This window comes from Pongo abelii, chromosome 12 (assembly GCF_028885655.2).
Source record: "Pongo abelii isolate AG06213 chromosome 12, NHGRI_mPonAbe1-v2.0_pri, whole genome shotgun sequence".
Lineage (NCBI taxonomy): Eukaryota > Metazoa > Chordata > Mammalia > Primates > Hominidae > Pongo > Pongo abelii.
The window spans coordinates 40,390,240-40,412,171 of NC_071997.2; the positions used below are offsets into that span (position 1 = coordinate 40,390,240).

Sequence of the window (21,932 nt, forward strand, 5' to 3'; positions counted from 1 at the left end):
ATGCTAGTAATAAATTATATTAAGTGAATTCCTTAATATCTAAGATAGGTTTACCAGAAAAGTAATTGAAATTTTAGGTAAAAGTGGCCTTTTATTTATTTAATTTATTTATTTGTTTAGAGAAAGAGTCTTGCTCTGTTGCCCAGGCTGGAATGCAGTGGCATGATCTAGGCTCACTGCAACCTCCGCCTCCCAGGTGCAAGTGATTCTCCTGCCTCAGCCTCCCAAGTAGCTGAGATTACAGGTCCCCGCCACCACGCCTGGCTAATTTTTGTATTTTTAGTAGAGACGGGGTTTCACCATGTTGGCCAGGCTGGTCTCAAACTCCTGACCTGAGGTGATCCGCCTGCCTTGGCCTCCCAAAGTGCTCGGATTACAGGCGTTAGCTATCGTACCCAGCAAAAAAATGGTCGTTTAAAAGAAAAGATGTGACCCGGTTGAGCACAGTGGCTCACGACTGTAATCCCAGCACTTTGGGAGGTTGAGGCAGGTGGATTACATGAATTTGGGAGTTTGAGACCAGCCTGCCAACATGATGAAACCCTGTCTCTACTAAAAATACAAAAATTAGCTGGGTGTGGTGGTTTGTGCCTGTAATTCCAGCTACTCAGGAGGCTGAGGCAGGAGAATCGCTGGAACCTGGGAGATGGAGGTTGCAGTGAGCTGATACCACACCACTGCACTCCAGCCTGAACGACGGAGTGAGATTCAGTCTCAAGAAAAAAAAAAAAAAGATGTGACCCATACAAGCATTTCATATGCAGTTCATTACTCTGTCACTAAGACAGACAATCCTAATAGTTCAGACACAGTTATATTTTTCCCTCAAGATCTCTAGGCCCATAAATTATATTTTTCTTGAAATTCAATCTCTTATAAAATGCTCTTTGCAAGAAGTTCATCATAAAATTTACATAAAACAATGAAACACAAAGGGAGTAAAAACTTTATGGAATGAAGAATTCAAATTCTAAAATGTTATGGCCAAAATTGACATCTTCCAAAGGAATGGATAATAGTTAATTTTTATTTTAGATGAAAATATTTTAGTATAACACTTCCAAAACAAAGCTTTAAAATAATAATTTAAAACAATCCCAAATGTGTTATATTAGGTCAAATTCAACTCACTGTATTCCACATCCCTAGTAGTAGGAATATAGGAGTATTTTATGGGCAGCTGGATTGTTTTTCACATTAACAAAATCCCACTTCCTTCAATTACTAATATATATATGTTTAAACTTTTCCTGAAATTATGTATATTTACCACCTGGACTCTTGGAATACAAACTCCCTGTAATTACTACCTTGTGATTACTGTAAGACTGCATGTTATTCTAAGGTTCTTCGTTTTTCAAGAAATGTTTTCCACTTCTAATGACCAAGAAGTCCTTTGCTATAATCAAAATTGAAATCCTATACTATCTCTGCTTTTATCTTTTCAATTTGGAGAATCCTAATTTTGAAGTTTGGAATCAAGAGTAACTTCTTCTGTTTGATAATTTTATATTTTTCTTGACATATTGACTCTAAGAACTAAAAAGGACTTAGTCCAACCATCTCACTATGCATTTCAGAAAACTGCAGCCACAGATGGTGAATGACTAGCTTAGAATCACACTGCTTTCTATGCAAAACCAGACCCAAAGAATGAAGAACTGAAGAGTCAAAATAATTTAGAGAGATTTCGTTCAGCAAACTGCATTAAAAACGCAAGAGGGGCTGGGTGCAGTGGCTCGTGCCTGTAGTCTAACTACTTGGGAGGCTACCGCAGGGAGATGGCTTGAGCTCAGGAGTTCGGGACCAACTTGGGCAGCATAGTGAAACCTTGTCTCTATTTTTTTTTTTTTAAGAATGTACAAGAACTTCTCAACCAGTTTATGCTTCAACACAACCATTCTGCTCCATATATGAAGCAATGAAGCAGTGATAGTTAAAAAGACAGAGTAATACCCAAAAGTAAGATGAATATGTCAGTGGACCACAAATAGAAGATAGAAGAGTAAGGTGAGACTAAAACTAGAGGTTTCCTGGGCTCTGAGTCCAGAAGGAGCATGTGGTATCAAGGGGCTGGATTTGTATGTTATATGTCACCCCATGATAGAGAAATAGATATTGCTTTACTGCTGCTGGAAGCCAGTAGGGTTAAAAAAAAAAAAAAAAAGAAAAAAAAAAGGTTGCCCCGCCTTCTCATAAAAAGTAGTGAGCCTAAGCAAGTAGGAGGACAAAGACATAGCCATGACACCAGGATCAGAACCATGTCAACAAGTGGGCCTTTTAATGGATCAGTGACATATCTGACATCATCTTAGATCAAGAACTCTAAACTCTACTTCAAGATCTGGTTCTGAACTGGAGTTGGGAGAGGAGGGTGATGTACTGTTAATAAAAACCACAACACTACTAGATAGAGGGAAACAGCACTGGAAGAAATAATTGGAGTTGCAAAGGTATTTGAGAAAATAATGGCTGAAAAAAATCCCCAAATTTGGCAAAAGACATAAACCTATAGATTGAAGAAGCTGAGCATACCCCAAGCAGGGTACACCAAAGAAATTCATGCCAGATACACCATAAACTTCTGAAAACTGAAACACAACAAAAATACCTTGAAAACAGTAAGAAACAACATTTACGTTAGCCAACAGAAAAAAACAATTTGAATGACGATGAATTTCTCATTAGAAGCCACAGAGAACAGAAGGAAATGACACAATAGTTTTCAAGTGTCAAACAAAAATAACTGTCAACTCAGAATTCTCTATCTAATTAAAATATCCTTTTGGAATGAAGAGGAAACAGGGACAATCTCAGATAAAGTCTAAAAATCTGTCACCAGCAGACCTACCCTAAAAGAATGGTTAAAGGAGATTCTCTAAATAGGACATGATAAAAGGAAGACTCTTAGAGCATCAGGAAGAAAGAATAAACAATGGAAATAGTAAAAATATAGGTAAATACTATGGATCTTCTTTCAGGTTTTCCAAATTATGTTTGGTGCTGTGTGATAAGATTCTTAATGTACGTAGAGGAAATATTTAAGACAACTATATTACAAGCTAGGGAAGGTAAAGAACTAAAGGAAGGTAAGGTTTTATACATCACTCCAACTGGAATGTTAACACTAGTAGACTGTGGTAAGTTATGCATGTATAAACTTAATACCTAGAAGCAACCACTAAGGAAACTAGCCAAAAAGATACACTCATCAACACTACAGATAACTCAGAATGGAGTTCTAAAAAATGTTCAAGTGGGGTGGGTGCGGTGGCTCACAACTGTAATCTCAGCACTTTGGGAGGCCGAGGCAGGTGGATCACCTGAGGTCAGTAGCTCGAGACTAGCCTGGCCAACATGGTGAAACCCCATCTCTACTAAAAATACAAAAAATTAGCTGGGTGTGGTAGTGAGCACCTGTAATCTCAGCTACTACAGAGGGTGAGGCAGGAGAAGTGCTTAAACGCAGGAGGCAGAGGTTGCAGTTAACTGAGATTGCGCCATTGCACTCCAGCCTGGGCGACAAAAGCAAAACTCTGTCTCAAAAAAAAAAAAAAAATGCTCAAGTGACACACAGGAAGTGATAGGTTTCACTGTATCCCCACCCAAATCTCATCTTGAATTGTAACTCCCACAATTCTCACATGTCATGGGAGAACCCAGTGGGGGGTGATTGAATTATGGGGACGGGTCTTTCCTGCGCTGTTCTCGTGATAGTGAATGAGTCTCACGAGATCTGATGATTTTAAAAATGGGAGTTTTCCCTGCACAAGCTCTCTTCTCTTGTCTGCCACCATTTGAGATGTGCCATTCACCTTCTGCCATGATTGTGAGGCCTCCTCAGACACGTGGAACTGTAAGGCCAGTAAACTTCTTTCTTTTGTAAATTGCCCAGTCTCGGGTATGTCTTTATCGGCAGCATGAGAATAAACTAATACAGTAAATTGGGACCAGGAGTAGGGTGTTGCTGAAAAGATATCCAAAAATGTGGAAGCAACTTTGGAACTGTAACAGGCAGAGGTTACAACAGTTTGGAGGGCTCAGAAGAAGATAGGAAAATGTGGGAAAGTTTGGAATCTCCTAGAGACTTGTTGAATGGCTTTTTGACAAATATGCTGATAGTGATATGAACAATAAGGTCCAGGCTGAGGTAGTCTCCAATGGAGATGAGGAACTTGTTAGGCACTGGAGAAAAGGTGACTCTTGTTATGTTTTAGTGGAGACTGGTGGCATTTTGCCCCTGCCCTAGAGATTTGTGGAACTCTGAACTTCAGAGAGATGATTTAGGGTATCTGTTGGAAGAAATTTCTAAGCAGCAAAGCACTCAAGACATGACTTGGGTGCTGTTAAAGGCATTCAGTTTCATAAGGGAAGTGGAGCATAAGGGTTTGGAAAGTTTGCAGCCTAACAATGCAATAGAAAAGAAAATCACATTTTCTGAGGAGAAATTCGAGCCGGCTGCAGAAATTTGCATAGGTAACGAGGAGCCAAATGTTACTTGCCAAGACAATGTGAAAAATGTCTCCAGAGGATGTCAGAGGTCTTCACAGCAGCCCCTCCCATCACAGGCCAGGAGGCCTAGGAGGAAAAAATGGTTTCATGGGCCAGCCCCAGGGTCCCCATGCTGTGTGTAGCCTAGGGACTTGGTGCCCTGTGTCTCAGCCACTCCAGCTGTGACTAAAAGGGGCCAAGATACAGCTCAGGCTGTGGCTTCAGAGGGTGCAAGCCCAAACCCTTGGCAGCTTCCACATGGTGTTGAGCCTGCAGGTGCCCAGAAGTCAAGAATTGAGGTTTGGGAACCTCTGCCTAGATTTCAAGAGGATGTATGATATGTCTGAATATCCAGGCATAAGTTTGCTGCAGGGGCAGGGCTCTCATGGAGAACCTCTGCTAGGGCAGTGCAAAAGGGAAATGTGGGTTTGGAGCCCCCTCACACAGAGTCCCTACTGGGGCACCACCTAGTGGAGCTGTGAGAAGAGGGCCACCATCTCCCAGACCCCAGAACAGTAGCTCCACCAACAGCTTGCACCGTGCTGCTGGAAAACCTGCAGACACTCAGCACCAGCCCATGAAAGCAGCCAGGAGTGGGGCTATACCCTGCAAAACAACAGGGGCTGAGCTGCCCAAGACCATGTGAACCCACCTCTTACATCAGTGTGATCTGGATGTGAGACACGGAGTCAAAGGAGATCATTTTGGAGCTTTAAAATTTGACTGTCTGGCTGGATTTTGGACTTGCATGGGGCCTGTAGCCCCTTTGTTTTGGCCAGTTTATCCCATTTGGAATGGCTGCATTTACCCAATGCCTGTAACTCCATTGTATCTGGGAAATAACTAGCTTGCTTTTGATTTTACAGGCTCATAGGCAGAAGAGACTTGCCTTGTCTTAGATGAGATGTTGGGACTGTGAACTTTGAGTTAATGCTGAGATGAGTTAAGACTTTGGGGGACTGTTGAGAAGGCATGATAGGTTTGGAAATGTGAGGACATGAGATTTGGGAGGGACTAGGGGAGGAATGATATGGTTTGGCTGTGTCCCCACCCAAATCTCATCTTGACTTGTAACTCCCTCAATTCTCCCATGTCGTGGGAGGAAACCAGTAGAAGGTGATTGAATTATGGGGGCAGGTCTTTCTCTTTTTTTTTTGAGATGGAGTCTCGGTCTGTAGCCCAGGCTGGAGTGTAGTGACGTGATCTCGGCTCACTGCAACCTCCACATCCCAGGTCCTGGTTCAAGCAATTCTCCTGCCTCAGCCTCCTGAGTAGCTGGGATTACAGGCACATGCCACCATGGGGGCAGGTCTTTCTTGCACTGTTCTCATGATGGTGAATGATTCTCATGAGATCTGATTGTTTTAAAAATGGGAGTTTTCCCTGCACAAGCTCTCTTCTCTTGTCTGCCACCATGTGAGATGTGCCTTTCACCTTCTGCCGTGATTGTGAGGCCTCCTCAGCCACACAAACTGTAAGTCCAATAAACCTTTCTTTTGTAAATTGCCCTTTCTTGGGTATGTCTTTATCAGCAGGGTGAGAACAAACTAATACAGGAAGATAGGAAAAAGAAAAGAGACAAACTAAAAAGAGAGAAAACAAAGAGAAGAAAATTAATCAATAGACTAAAGACTTGAGGCTCCTCTCCAGTGTCTGCCTGCTTCTGAATGCTCTGCAGTTCCTTCAGGTAGTTGCTTTTTACTTTGCCCAGAGTTTACAGTTGCCATCTCTGGGTGGGGTGGTCCAAGAGGAGCTGACTCAAACGTTACTGGAAGTTGTGTCTCATTAGTTAGTTTTAGCAACAATGCCTTTGGTTTTGTGTGTGTGTATGTGTTTTGGTTTTTGTTTTTTTTTTTTGAGACAGAGTCTCGCTCTGTTGCCAGGCTGGAGTGCAGTGGTGCAATCTTGGCTCACTGCAACCTCTGCCTCCTGGGTTCAAGTGATTCTCCTGCCTCAGCCTTTCAAGTAGCTGGGACTACAGGCACATGCCACCACGTCCAGCTAATTTTTGTATTTTTAGTAGAGACGCAGTTTCATCATGTTGGCCAGAATGGTCTAGATCTCTTGACCATGTACTCTGCCCGCCTCGGCCTTCCAAAGTGCTGGGATTACAGGTGTGAGCCACTGTGCCCAGCCCAATGCTTTTTATTCATAACTAGGTTTAGATTTATTAAAGAAGCACTCTTACATAAACAGCACGAGTATCTGTGCAGCTATTAAACATGTTCCATAACTCTCAATTTGGAAATCTCACATAAATTTCTTTCATAAAGTAAATTTCATTATTTTGATATATTATTCAAAATAAAATTCCATTCCTTTTCATGTTCTTATATATGAGAACACAGAGAGGTACAGGAAAAAGTATCAAACCAGATGTATGAAACAGAAACCAATTCAGCTCTTGGTCGATGAGGACACCTACTGGCTCATTTGTGGCAGTGATTTTGTGCAGAATGTATTATGGAAGTGAGGGAGGATCACCATCATAACATAAGTTCATTTCTTTACCCCAAGTTCAGATGAAATAAAGGCACTTTCTTCATGCTGGGTGTTAGCAGTATACTCAGCATGAGCAAAACCAAGTCCATGCCAACTCCTCCAAACCTGGTCCTCTTCCAGTGTTCCCCATCTCATTGAATGTTGCCACCATCCATCCAGATGCGGAAGTCAGAGACTAGGTGTCATGCCTATACCCCACACCTCCTCTCTCCTCCATATCCAGTCCATCACCAAGCTTCGTTGATTTTTACTCCCAAATATCTTTATCCACATCTCTCATCTCTACCTCCACCTTTCTAAGTTATCATCACCACCTCTCATCCAGACACTCTTTGAAAGCACTTGCTATGTTCTTTCTATGTATAACATCATTCCGATAACTTCCCTTACATTAACTCATTTAATCTCACATTGACCGTTGTCAGCTCAAGCAGCACTGTCTTCTCAGGAAGGAGCTTTGACTGTAGATTTTAGAATTCTTTTCTAATGTAAGTATCTAGTGCTATAAATGTCCCTCTAAGCAATGCTTTAGCTAACATTCCACAAATTATGATATGTTGCATTTTCACTTTTTGTTCAGTTCAAAATATTTTCTAATTTCCCATGAAATTTCCTTTTAACCCTTTGATTATTTAGAAGTAGTTTTTAAATTTCCAAGTATTTAAGTATTTTTCCATTTATTTTTCTGTTACTGATTTCAAATTTAATTCCATGTAATCAAAGACCGTATATTATATGATTCCAATTCTTTTAAATTTGTCTAGGTTTGTTTTCTGACCGAGGACCATCTATCTTGGTGACTATTCCATATGTACTTAAGAGAATGTGTATTTTACTATTTTGAGGTGAAGTGTTATGTGAATATCAATCTAATCCAGTTTGTTGATACGTTATACAGTTCTCTTACATCCTTACTAATTTTCTGTCTGCTTGTCCTATATTACTGAGAGAGAAGTGTTAAACTCCCCAACTATAATGGAGGCCCCAACTATAATTGTGACTTTGCCGGTTTCTCTTTTCAGTTCTAACCATTTTTATTTCTTGTATGTTAAATTTCGGATGTTAGGTATGTACCCACTTAGGATTACTATGCCTGAAGTCTACTTTGAATGGTATATCTTTTCCTATCCTTTTTTTTCTCTTAAGCTACCTATAGCATAATATTTAAGGTGAACTTCTTATATATAACATATAGGTCGGTCTCTCTCACTGTGGTTTTCATTTGCATTTCCCTGATGACTTCTTACATGCTGACTATCTTTTTTTACTTCTAGTGGTTTTTGATACTTCTTTTTTGAAGAGGCTATTCAAGTCTTTTGTCCCTTTAGAAAACTTAGTTATTTTATTTCTTGGATATCTTCGACTTGTTCCCGGTCTTAGGAAAAAAGTGTTCAGTATTTCACTGTTAAGTATGATAATGCTAGTTTTAGGTTTTTTCTTGTTGCATTTTACCAATTTGAGGAGTCTCCCTTCTATTCCTAGTTTGTAGATAATTTTTTAAAAATCATAAATGGGTGTTGAAATTTGTCAAATGCTTTTTCCTTACCTCTTAAGATGATCATATGATTTTTCTTATGGCAAATTATAATGATTGATTTTCAAATGTTAAATGTGATTACCCAGGAATGTACATTTGAATTCCTGAAGTAAACTCCAATTGGTTATGACATAATGTCCTTTTTATATATTGCTAGATTCAATTTAATAATATTTTGTTTAGAATTTTACTTTCTATATCTATGAAGGATACTGTCTGGTAATTTTCCTTTCTTGTAATGTCTTGTCATATTTTGGGGTCATGTTTTTTCTGGCCTTATGAAATAAGCTGGGAAGCATTTCTCCTTTATCTGTCCCTTGGAAGAATTTGTATAAGATTGGTATTATTTCTTCTTTAAATGTTTGAAGAAATTCACAAGTGAAGCCACCTAGGCCTGAAGTTTTCTTTGTGGCAAGATTTTTTTTTAATTATAGGTTTAATATCTTTAACAAAGGTTATTCACATTTTCTATTTCTTCTTATTGCCAGTTTCAGTAAATTATGGTTCTCCAGGAATTTATCTATTTCATCAATGTTGTCAAATTTACTGGTATAAAGCTGTTTATAATATTTCCTTATTGGCCTCTTAATGTCTGAAGGATCTGTGATAATGTCTCTATTTCCATGTCAGATGTTAGTAGTTTGTTTTCTTTTACTTTTTAAAAAATGTCTTAATAGTCTCACTATGCATCTTTCAGTTTTATTAATGTTTTCAAAGAATCAACTTTTGTCTTTTTTAAAATTTTCTCTCTGGTTCATCTGTTTTCTATTTCATTAATTTCTATTCTTATCTGTATTATTTCCTACTTTCCACTTTCTTCAGGTTTAACTCACTCTTCTTTTTCTAGCCTCTTGATTTGCTAGCTTAGATCACTGACTTTAAATCTTTTATCTTTTTTTCTAATATATGCAATTAAAACTATAAATTTCCATCTAAGTACTGTTTAACCTGTATCTCATTTAAAAAATGATTTTTTTTAAAGAGTCATTCAAATTTTTCTTTGGTACTAGGTAAAAAATACTCTCTTAAGAACTGGGGAGGAGTTGAATGGAAAAGAATCTAAGGAAATGTTTCTCCATAATCCTAGTATGAATTGATTTACTTCTCAGTAAGCTTACCTTATTACCATCAAATAGACAGAGGCGTACATGTCTGCTGAGAACCTGTATGCTCATTCCTGGAAGAGGAATCATTTTACAGCTCCATAATGTCAGAATCAATGAAATACGACTTGGTCTCGACCTAATCTGAAAGAAAAATTAGTTATAAAAAAGTTTATTTTTATGATTTCTAACACAAATCTGTCTTTTGTAAATTCAGCTTATGAAAATGTATACAGAATTTTTAAAAAAGAAAAAATTTACACATATGCAATAAAAGTTTCAATACTCTATTCATTGAAAATTAAAATCAGTCATTTTAGGTAAATTTTTCATAGAGTTACATTTGAAATATTTGCATTTTTCTTAAATACTTAAAAACTATGATTAAAGGAACAATAAATATTGGCAGGTAAAATGTATATGATCTATGACTATAGAATCACTGTATTCCAGTCCCGGTTCTCTCCTACAGAATGTGGGTAAGTGCAGAAGGCTAACGCAGCATAAAACCAACGCCACGTGGCATTAAGATTATCCCACTATTTCTTACTCCAAGCAATTAGCTACATAGTTCCTTAGTTTCTTAATCGGTGTTTTAACAGAGAGAATCTGATATATTTATTCAGATCTGCTTCACAGGTATAATTCAGATTGTGAGTAAATAAATTGGCATTCTGATTTTTTATTTTTTAAGAACAGCTTCAATTAATTAAACTTTACATTCTGCTTTATGGTCATAAGCCTTTTCATTTAAATAACTTATATTAGACTGGGACTGGTGGCTCACACTTGTAATCCTAGCACTTTGGGAGGGATAGGAGGGCAGATTGCTTGAGCTCAGGAGTTTGAGACCAGCCTGGCAACGTGGCAAAACCCCATCTTTACAAAAAATACAAAAATTACCTGGGCATGGTGGTGTAGGCCTGTGGCCCCAGCTACTCAGGAAGCTGAAGTGGGAGGGTCGCTTGAGCCCAGGAGTTTGAGGTTACAGTGAACCTGGGTGACAGAGGGAGACCCTGTCTCAAAAATACTACTACTACTGCTACTACTACTATAAATGATAATAATGGCTAACATCTATTGAGTTCTTTTCATATGCCAGGCATTATTCAAAACCCTTCACACACATAATTTTCAAAATAACTTTATGTTGGAAGCATTACTATTACTCCATTTTTACAGATGAAGAAATTGAGGCAAAGAATGATTAAGATAGAAACCTAGTATTATTTCCTTTCTAACAATGAGAGAAGAGTGCAATGGAGAAGAGAAACAAGATAAAGTCAAGGTAGCAAGTCCAAATTCTGCCTTAGTTATAAAAATATCACTATTTCAAAATTATCATAAACAATTTTTTTGTTTTTTATAATTCATTAGCCAATTAACATGTTGTTTGTCTACTTGCAACCATGACAAAATCTGGAAGAGTTACAGTTTACCGATAGTAACTATACTTACAGTGCCTTCTGTAGCATCCCACATCAGATCTCTGAAGGCCAGTTGTGAAGGCATGAGCTCTGGCTGTAAGAAGTAACTTGCTCGAAATTGATTCCCTGAAAAAATCATTTTTTCTTCATTTTCTTACAAACAAAGAAACTCAAAATCAAAAATCCATAATGTTATGCTATGAACTAGAGTACAGGCACTTCCAAAATGCCATGCTGCTAAGAACTTGCTTTCCAAAATAGAAGCACCAATATAGATTTATGGATAAAAACAGCAGTACAAAACTTACAAACACATAAAAGATCATCTTAAAGCACATTTAAGAAAGAATTTTAGGCCAATAATATGCCCCATGATGACAATGATTCACTCAAATATTTTTGTAAAATGCAGAAATTTGTGAGCACTTTTTGGAGACTTCAGAAAAAACACATAGTCGTTAGTCTTACTTAACACAAAAGCATTTTATGCTCTTCTTCCATGCTTCAGTCATGAATAATACTTATAACAACATCATTTATCCATTCAAGAAATAATTTTTGAGTTTCTACTCTTGCCAGATACTACACCAGTTTCTAGAAATACAAAGATAAATCAGAGATATGTCCCCTGCCCTCCATAGTTTACAGTTGAATGGGAGGAAAATTTTTTTTAGAAAATAAGTAGACAAGCAAATAAATAAAGTAATTATTAGGGGACGTAGAGCTATAAAGGGTGTTCACATGAATGGGAGTAAGGGAAACCCACATTACTCAAGGAAGGCATCTCTGCGAAGGCAGAATTTACCCTGAGACCTGAAGGATGAAAAGATGGGAATTTAGGGAGTACTGGGAAGAATCTTCCCAGCAAAGGCAACCTCAAAGCAGCCCTTCCATGACAACTCAACAACTCAGGGTATACAGGATACCCCTTGTTCCCCAGCATGATTCCTCTTTAAAATGAGCTTATAGACAAAAGTTGCCAAGTATGGGGAAAGCCAAGAATGAGTAAGGAAAATGAAAATTCCAAATGGAGATAATTCTTTGGAAAAGTCTTGCTTGGAAGAAGATCAGAGAAAAGGAGGTTTTCGCTAGAATGGGATAGGATTCAAGAGGCTGATCCTTAAAGGTGGGGAGAATTAAGTGTGCTGATAGCACAGATGAGGGAATGAACCAGTGTGGGGAAGGTGGGCCAGCTAAAGACACAGGAAAGGGCTGAAAATTAAAGGAGTCACATTTTTGAAAAAAAGAAAGGGGGTGGAACCCGGAGCACTGGTAAACAGGCTGGCCTCTGATAGGATCAGGGATCTTTCCTCACTGTCATAGGAAAGATGAGGAAAACATGAGCACAAAGAGATGTGAGATTCAACATCTTCAACAATGTGTTTTTCCTGTGATAGAAAAATTAGACGTGGATCTTGACTGCTTTGCTGAAAGAGTGCACTGGCTGATAGGCACGCATTACCTTCCTCCAGAAGCTGTGAGAGTGTGGAAGGCCTGAACCCTGCAGGAATAGCTCCCATCGTGGTTAACACATCAACAGTGTTTATCTGCTGAAGACAGTAACATCAAAATGGATTTGTTTTCAGTCATGTTTCTGCAACTCTATAATACTTTCTCTTTATCACTAGAGTAACTATAACCCAAAAAAGAAAAACATAAACATACAGACTTTAGTGGAAGAATAATACGATTTGGCCCCAAATTCCTGAGAGGATGCCATCACAGCACCCTGGCCTCCCCTAAGGACCTAAGCCCCATACAGTGCCCAGCGCGCAGAACTGTGTGTTCCGTAGCAGCTGCTTCAAGTACACCCTTATCAAAATGTCCCTGCTCCTGTCCTGCTCCACCCTGCGCTTCCATTTCACAGGTAAGTTAATGTCTATTGGCAAATCATATGCACTGAAGAATTAATGGATTTTTTTTGTATACACATACACACAACTCATAGACACACACCCTCACACATACAAGCATGTACTTATAAGTAACAAATAAATAAATAAAAAGGTCAGGAAGGATACTTACTAAATTGTTAATGGTGATTACTCATGAGTTTGAGGAGGAGAATTTTCATTTGGCTATGTAATAGTTTTTTTGTTTTGTGAGACGGAGTCTAGCTCTGTCGCCCAGGCTGGAGTACAGTGGCGTATTCTCAGCTCACTGCAACCTCCGCCTCCTAGGTTCAAGCAATTCTCCTGCCTCAGCCTCCCCAGGAGCTGGGACTACAGACATGCCCAGTTAATTTTTGTATTTTTAGTCGAGGTGAGGTTTTGCTGTGTTGACCAGGCTAGTCTTGAACTCTTGACCCCAGGTGATCCACCTGCCTTGGCCTCCCAAGTGCTGGGATTACAGGTGTGAGCCACTGTGCCTGGCCTGTAATTTTTTTTTAATGACAGAATTATGGATCATTTCTTCCTTTAAAAAAATTTAATTAATTACTTTTTTTTTTTTAAGACACAGTCTTGCCCTGTCACTCATGCTCTGGAGTGCAGTGGCACAATCAGAGTTCACTACAGCCTTGACTTCCCAAGCTCATGCAATCTTCCCACCTCAGCCTCTCGAGTAGCTGGGACTACAGGCATGAGCCATCAAACCTGGCTAATTTTTCTTATTTTTTGTAGGATAGGGTCTCACTGTGTTGCTTAAGCTGGTCTTGAATTCCTGGCCTCAAGTGATCCTCCTGCTTCAGCTTCCCAAAATGTTGGGATTACCAGTATGAGTCACTACGCCTGGCCGATTTCTTACTTTTTATTAAAGCCTTTCAGGATTTTTCGAATAGTAATTAAAATTTAACATCTGTTTCCACTCAAATGATAGGAAAGCAGGATCAATGAGAATGTTTCCAAGCCCTCAAGTGACACCATGAATAAGATTATCTATTCTTTTTGTACAAAAAAAAAACTAATGAGAAATGTTACTTGGAGCACAGGCTTAGAAACCAGAAATATACATCCTCTGCTCTGTACATTCCATGCCCTGAACCCTGTTTCAGATCCACTGCTATCTTCCACAGTCTCCATCCTGTTTCGCATCAGAGCTATTAGGTAACAAAACAAGACATCATTAATAAGACAGAAGATACCCACCTCTGAGATCGCTTTTTGAACAGCACTCCAGTGGGAATCAGTTCTTGGGAGACAAAATAGCAACGTGAGTCAGGTCAGGTTATGCCTATTCACTCAATTAGGGAACTTCTTTAATCACAGTTTATAACCATCAGTAAGTTTTGAAAACCTAACAGTTTCCAGATGAAAACAAGGTAGAACTAAATGTATTTAAAATAATTACAAAATTAAAATAGTAATGATCTTTAAGCAGACAATAGTACGAAAAGCTCTCCAGGTACAAGCTGTCTCCATTTCAAGAAAGTACTGAATTAGTTATAATAGTAAAAATAAACAAATAAAATGTTTCCTAAACCTGCTTTGACATCCTTTCCCACTTTTGTACCTTTGCTTAACTTCTGCTCCATCTGCTGTTTCATCTACCACCTCTACATCTTCTTCACTGCCCTCTTCACTTGATTCTTGGCCTTCTTCTTCTTCACTATAAGGCTAAAAAACCATTGAAATGTGAAGTGCTTTTTAACTAATGCAAAAAACAACCAATAAAAATACCAGTACTGCCACCTAACCCTCCAGTAAAAACAAAAACATGCTTTTCTGTTTAAAAAGAAAAAACAAAAGCATCAGTACTTTCAGAAAATCTTGAGCATAGATGGGAATTTAGTATATATGATGAGCATATAAAACTCAGTGGGAAATAAATTTTCAACACATGGTTAATAACTTCGCTATTTGGAAAAATAAGAACTGAGATAGACAGCAAGTTTAATCAAAATAAATTCCAGATGGAATTTACTTAAATAAAAAAGAAAAGACGTAAAGATAAAAATAAAAGAAATATAAAAGCATTAGAAGAAAATAATCTAGAGATGGGGAAGCCCTTTCCAATCATGACACAAATCAAAAATCATAAGTGGAAACACTGACAGATTTAGCTACATAAGAAATAAACATGACCTAAAGTCAACAAAGAAAATATCTAACACATAACTTAAGCATATCCTGAGGGGAAAAAAAGAAAATAGCTCACACAAATATCTAAGGATTAATATCCTGATTATTAAAATATTATAAAAGCTCTTAGAAATCAATGAAAGAGTTTTTTAAATCCCTTAGAAAAAAATATCCAAAAGAACTGAAAAGGTACCAACACATAAAAATGATAAGCACTCAAGGTGATGGAAATCTCAAATACCCTGACTTGATCATTACACAATCCATACAAGTAAAAAGCACTCACACAAATACATAAAATATTCTGTATCAATAAAGAAAACCGAAAGTGCCATTCACAAAGAAGATACACAAATGGTCATAAAGCATATGAGATGATGCTTAACCTCATTAGGAGTACAGTAAATGCACATTAAACCACTAATGACACTTTTTTTGCTGGTCACATTGGCAAAAATTTTAAAGATTGCTAACAGCCATCACTGGCAATTGTGTGAGGAAACAGCACTCTCTGATTGTTAGAGGTGGGAGTACAAATTGGCATAACTTTTCTAAAAGGCAAATTGGAAAAATAAATCAAAATATAAAGGCATAAACCCTTTGAACCAGTGATGAACATCTAGGAATTTATCTAAGGGGATAATCGGGCAAGTGTGCAAAGATGCACGCAGGCTTGATGACAACACAAGTTGCTGGCTGGCTACCACCTATTCCCCACCTCCTCTTTCAAACAAAATCCCTGATTTAACAATGATCCAGTTAAAAGATTACATTTCCCAAGACTTCCTTGCAGCTAAGTGTTGCCAGAGAACTAAATGCTGGTCAGTGAGCAACAGTTGAAAGTTTTTTTGTGTAACTTCCAAGAAACCTTCTTAAAAAGGCAGCAGCTTATGCCTTTTGACTTCTTTCCCCTTTTGCTCCTTGGAATCCTTAAAAGATCCAGCAGCTGACTTAAAACTAAAGAGATAACTCTAGGCAGAGCAGCCTCCCATCAGAAACAGGATAAAATACTGGATAGGATCTTAACCAATTCTTGATTGCTTTTCTGCACACTTTTATGCTTGAGAGAAATACACTTCTACCTTATTTAAGCTACTTTTGGTGGGGGGATCTTTTTGCAACTGACAGCGGATGCTAATCCCATGTTCTTTGCAACATAATCGATAGTGATTATAGGTTGGAAACAACTTAAATGACCATCTAAATGAGATTAGAAGACTTGCTGCCAGAAATAAAGATGTTCTTTGAAACCAACGAGAACCAAGACACAACATACCAGAATCTCTGGGATGCATTCAAAGCAGTGTGTAGAGGGAAATTTATAGCACTAAATGCCCACAAGAGAAAGCAGGAAAGATCCAAAATTGACACCCTAACATCACAATTAAAAGAACTAGAAAAGCAAGAGCAAACACATTCAAAAGCTAGCAGAAGGCAAGAAATAACTAAAATCAGAGCAGAACTGAAGGAAATAGAGACACATAAAACCCTTCAAAAAATTAATGAATCCAGGAGCTGGTTTTTTGAAAGGATCAACAAAATTGATAGACCGCTAGCAAGACTAATAAAGAAAAAAAGAGAGAAGAATCAAATAGATGCAATAAAAAATGATAAAGGGGATATCACCACCAATCCCACAGAAATACAAACTACCATCAGAGAATATTACAAGCACCTCTACGCAAATAAACTAGAAAATCTAGAAGAAATGGATAAATTCCTGGACACATACACCCTCCCAAGACTAAACCAGGAAGAAGTTGAATCTCTGAATAGACCAATAACAGGAGCTGAAATTGTGGCAATAATCAATAGCTTACCAACCAAAAAAAGTCCAGGACCAGATGGGTTCACAGCCGAATTCCACCAGAGGTACAAGGAGGAGCTGGTACCATTCCTTCTGAAACTATTCCAATCAATAGAAAAAGAGGGAATCCTCCCTAACTCATTTTATGAGGCCAACATCATCCTGATACCAAAGCCTGGCAGAGACACAACAAAAAAAGAGAATTTTAGACCAATATCCTTGATGAACATTGATGCAAAAATCCTCAATAAAATACTCGCAAACAGAATCCAGCAGCACATCAAAAAGCTTATCCACCATGATCAAGTGGGCTTCATCCCTGGGATGCAAGGCTGGTTCAATATACGCAAATCAATAAATGTAATCCAGCATATAAACAGAACCAAAGACAAAAACCACATGATTATCTCAATAGATGCAGAAAAGGCCTTTGACAAAATTCAACAACCCTTCATGCTAAAAACTCTCAATAAATTAGGTATTGATGGGACGTATCTCAAAATAATAAGAGCTATTTATGACAAACCCACAGCCAATATCATACTGAATGGGCAAAAACTGGAAGCATTCCCTTTGAAAACTGGCACAAGACAGGGATGCCCTCTCTCACCACTTCTATTCAACATAGTGTTGGAAGTTCTGGCCAAGGCAATTAGGCAGGAGAAGGAAATCAAGGGTATTCAAGCAGGAAAAGAGGAAGTCAAATTGTCCCTGTTTGCAGATGACATGATAGTATATCTAGAAAACCCCATTGTCTCAGCCCAAAATCTCCTTAAGCTGATAAGCAACTTCAGCAAAGTCTCAGGATACAAAATCAATGTGCAAAAATCACAAGCATTCTTATACATCAATAACAGACAAACAGAGAGCCAAATCATGAGTGAACTCCCATTCACAATTGCTTCAAAGAGAATAAAATACCTAGGAATCCAACTTACAAGGGATGTGAAGGACCTCTTCAAGGAGAACTACAAACCACTGCTCAAGGAAATAAAAGAGGATACAAACAAATGGAAGAACATTCCATGCTCATGGGTAGGAAGAATCAATATCATGAAAATGGCCATCCTTCCCAAGGTAATTTACAGATTCAATGCCATCCCCATCAAGTTACCAATGACTTTCTTCACAGAATTGGAAAAAACTACTTTAAAGTTCATATGGAACCAAAAAAGAGCCCGCATCGCCAAGTCAATCGTAAGCCAAAAGAACAAAGCTGGAGGCATCACACTACCTGACTTCAAACTATACTACAAGGCTACAGTAACCAAAACAGCATGGTACTGGTACCAAAACAGAGATATAGATCAATGGAACAGAACAGAGCCGTCAGAAATAATGCCACATATCTACAACTATCTGATCTTTGACAAACCTGACAAAAACAAGAAATGGGGAAAGGATTCCCTATTTAATAAATGGTGCTGGGAAAACTGGCTAGCCATATGGAGAAAGCTGAAACTGGATCCCTTCCTTACACCTTATACAAAAATCAATTCAAGATGGATTAAAGACTTAAATGTTAGACCTAAAACCATAAAAACCCTAGAAGAAAACCTAGGCATTACCATTCAGGACATAGGCATGGGCAAGGACTTCATGTCTAAAACACCAAAAGAAATGGCAACAAAAGCCAAAATTGACAAATGGGATCTAATTAAACTCAAGAGCTTCTGCACAGCAAAGGAAACTACCATCAGAGTGAACAGGCAACCTACAAAATGGGAGAAAATTTTCGCAACCTACTCGTCTGACAAAGGGCTAATATCCAGAATCTACAATGAACTCCAACAAATTTACAAGAAAAAAACAAACAACCCCATCAAAAAGTGGGCGAAGGACATGAACAGACACTTCTCAAAAGAAGACATTTATGCAGCCAAAAAACACATGAAAAAATGCTCAACATCACTGGCCATCAGAGAAATGCAAATCAAAACCACAATGAGATACCATCTCACACCAGTTAGAATGGCAATCATTAAAAAGTCAGGAAACAACAGGTGCTGGAGAGGATGTGGAGAAATAGGAACACTTTCACACTGTTGGTGGGACTGTAAACTAGTTCAACCCTTGTGGAAGTCAGTGTGGCGATTCCTCAGGGATCTAGAACTAGAAATTCCATTTGACCCAGCCATCCCATTACTGGGTATATACCCAAAGGACGATAAATCATGCTGCTATAAAGACACATGCACACGTATGTTTATTGCAGCATTATTCACAATAGCAAAGACTTGGAACCAACCCAAATGTCCAACAATGAAAGAGTGGATTAAGAAAATGTGGCACACATACACCATGGAATACTATGCAGCCATAAAAAATGATGAGTTCGTGTCCCTTGTAGGGACATGGATGAAATTGGAAATCATCATTCTCAGTAAACTATCACAAGAACAAAAAACCAAACACCGCATATTCTCACTCATAGGTGGGAACTGAACAATGAAAACACATGGACACAGGAAGGGGAACATCAGACTTCAGGGACTGTTGTGGGGTGGGGGGAGGGGGGAGGGATAGCATTGGGAGATATACCTAATGCTAGATGACGAGTTGGTGGGTGCAGCGCACCAGCATGGCACATGTATACATATGTAACTTACCTGCACGTTGCGCACATGTACCATAGAGCCTAAAGTATAATAATAATAATAATAATAATAATAATAAAAAAAAAAAAAAAAAAAAAGAAGACTTGCTGCCATTGAAAAAGATGATCTAGACCTGCCCTATGTAATACAATAGCCCTTTGGCCACATGTCTTGAAATTAGTCCAAACTGAGAAGTGCTGTAAATGTAAAACACACATTGGATTTTGAACTTAATGTTAAACAAGCAAAATGACTCAATATTTTAAAATATTGATTATATGTCAAAATAGTATTTTTGATATACTGGATAATATAAAATATATTATTAAAAATAATTCTACCTGTTTCTTTTTACTTTTTAAAAATGTGTGTAATGAAAAATATGTGTTTGTTCTTTGTCACTGGTTCCCGGCACAGAGCTCCTGAAACCCTTGGAATTTCCTGAATGATAGGAGTACGTTTTCTTACTCATCAAGAGTCCCCTTCAGTCACTCCTGAGTTTATGCTAATGAGGTAACTCTAGGTGGGCATCTAAACAGCTTCAGGAAGGGGACAGGTTACCAGAAAAACCAACCCAGGTATTAGAGGTTAGAACTTTCAGCCCCACACTCCAACCTTCAAAGAGGGGAGAGGAGCTGGAGACTGAGTTAATCACCAATTGCTAATGATTTAGTTAACACGGCTAATGAAACCTTCAGAAAAACCCCTAAATGATGGGGTTCCAGGAACTTCCAGGATGGTGAACACAGGGAGGTGCTGGGAAGGTGGAAGGTCCAGAGAGTGCATGCCAGCCACCCCCAACCAATACCTCACTCTATGGCTGTTCCTGAGTTGTATCCTTTATAATAAACTGGTAAATGCAAGGAAAGTGTTTTCCTGAGTTCTGTGACTCATTCTAGTAAATTACTGAACCCCTGAGGTGACAGTATGGGAACTCGTGAATGTATAGGTAGTCAGTCAGTAGGATGGGTGGCTCTTGGGACTTGTGACTGGCAACGGAAGTGGGCAGCAGTCTTGTGGGACTGAGCCTTTAACCTGTGGGGTCTGTGCTAGCTCCAGGCATTAGCATCAGAATCGAATTGCTGACACTGGTTGGTGTAGAAGAACTGATGTAGTAACACATATTTGGTGACACAGAAAAACCACATACTTGGTGTCAGAAGTGGCATCAGCAAAAAGATATCTCAATGTGGCTACTGAAAAATTTAAATTACATGTGTGGTTTGCATCACAGTTCTATTGGACAGTGCTGATCCAGACAGAAATCTATATATCTTGGCACAGAAAATGACCAAGTTATTTTATGAAATAAGAAAATATAAGCTACAAACACACATGCATAGTATGTTCACATTTTAGTAAGGGGATCACATATTTGTGGAAGTTAACACAAAGTTAACTGCAGTTATGTTTTACAATAAACAATAGACACCTATTATTTGTTAGGATCAGCATTAATCCACAAAGCATCCCCTCACTGTGAGATCATGTTCCAGGGCTCACATGCATAAGAGCACTTCACAGGTCCCAGGACCATTAATACTCAATGTTTTTCCCAGGTCCTGTCCCTCCAAAATTAAAGCAAATTCTATATCTCAAGTCATTCACTGGTCAACTGACAAAAGAACACAGCTAAATGTTTTATTAAAAGCGAAAAAAAAAAAAAGTCTTAGAAAAGGAAAGCATAAACCAAGACTAACCTCTAGGTAGGTTCTGGGAACAAGACCTTCATTTCCTTTGGCATCCTTAGCTATCCACCAACCATCAGGTTTTTTTTCAATTACAAGGAGAATTTCCCCTTTCTTAAAGCAAAACAAAGTAAACCATTTTAAATAAAATTCAGTCATCATGAGTATATATCATTACCAATGATTCAAAATATGTGTGGAAAAAAAGGCAAAATCTTTCTTTAATCCAATATTTATCCTAAGGTTTATCAAAAGCTTCCCTATCACCCAACCCCTATGTATTCTGCCTAACTCACCTAAAACCATAAATGTGACATAGTTTAATGAATCATTCCTTTTGGTTACCTAACATACACTTGAGTCATTTATGCAAATGGAAACCATTTTTCACAATCATTTTTAAGGCCCCATACTTATTCCAAAAATTCAATTACTGCATAAAATATTTTTGAATGTTTTAATATCTCTGGAAAAGTGTCTTTCAGAAGCAGCATATAAATTCCCAAAGAATATCAATTCCATTAAAGTTAAACCCTATTTTTGAGCAAAAATAGTATTTACTGAATACAATTACCCACTTAATTCACCAGATATGTTTTGAATAACACTCACTCATTTATAAAAATAAAATTCACCTTTGAAGACAAAAGCATTTCCACCACTAAGGACACTACAAAAGCAAACACTTTATTAAAATATACATTATTGTCTAATATTGATGCCATTTTCCAGGAGAATTTGAAAAAAAAATCTATAAATTA

General features: G+C 38.1%; 1 protein-coding gene across 5 annotated transcripts in view; it reads right to left on the bottom strand.

Moving 5' to 3' along the window:
* The window catches only part of NPHP1 (nephrocystin 1), an 83,779-nt gene that overhangs the window by 26,945 nt on the left and 34,902 nt on the right, over window positions 1–21,932 (bottom strand). For 3 of the 5 annotated variants that reach the window (XM_009236980.4, XM_009236982.4, XM_054547916.2), the window contains 6 exons: window positions 21,184–21,285; window positions 14,511–14,614; window positions 14,147–14,189; window positions 12,523–12,610; window positions 11,092–11,186; window positions 9,649–9,777 (listed from right to left, as the gene is read on the bottom strand). In XM_009236980.4, coding sequence (XP_009235255.1) covers window positions 9,649–9,777; window positions 11,092–11,186; window positions 12,523–12,610; window positions 14,147–14,189; window positions 14,511–14,614; window positions 21,184–21,285 — 561 coding nt within the window. The remainder of the gene's footprint in view (window positions 1–9,648; window positions 9,778–11,091; window positions 11,187–12,522; window positions 12,611–14,146; window positions 14,190–14,510; window positions 14,615–21,183; window positions 21,286–21,932) is intronic. The other 2 variants (XM_002811762.5, XM_054547917.2) reach the window with 1 other exon arrangement.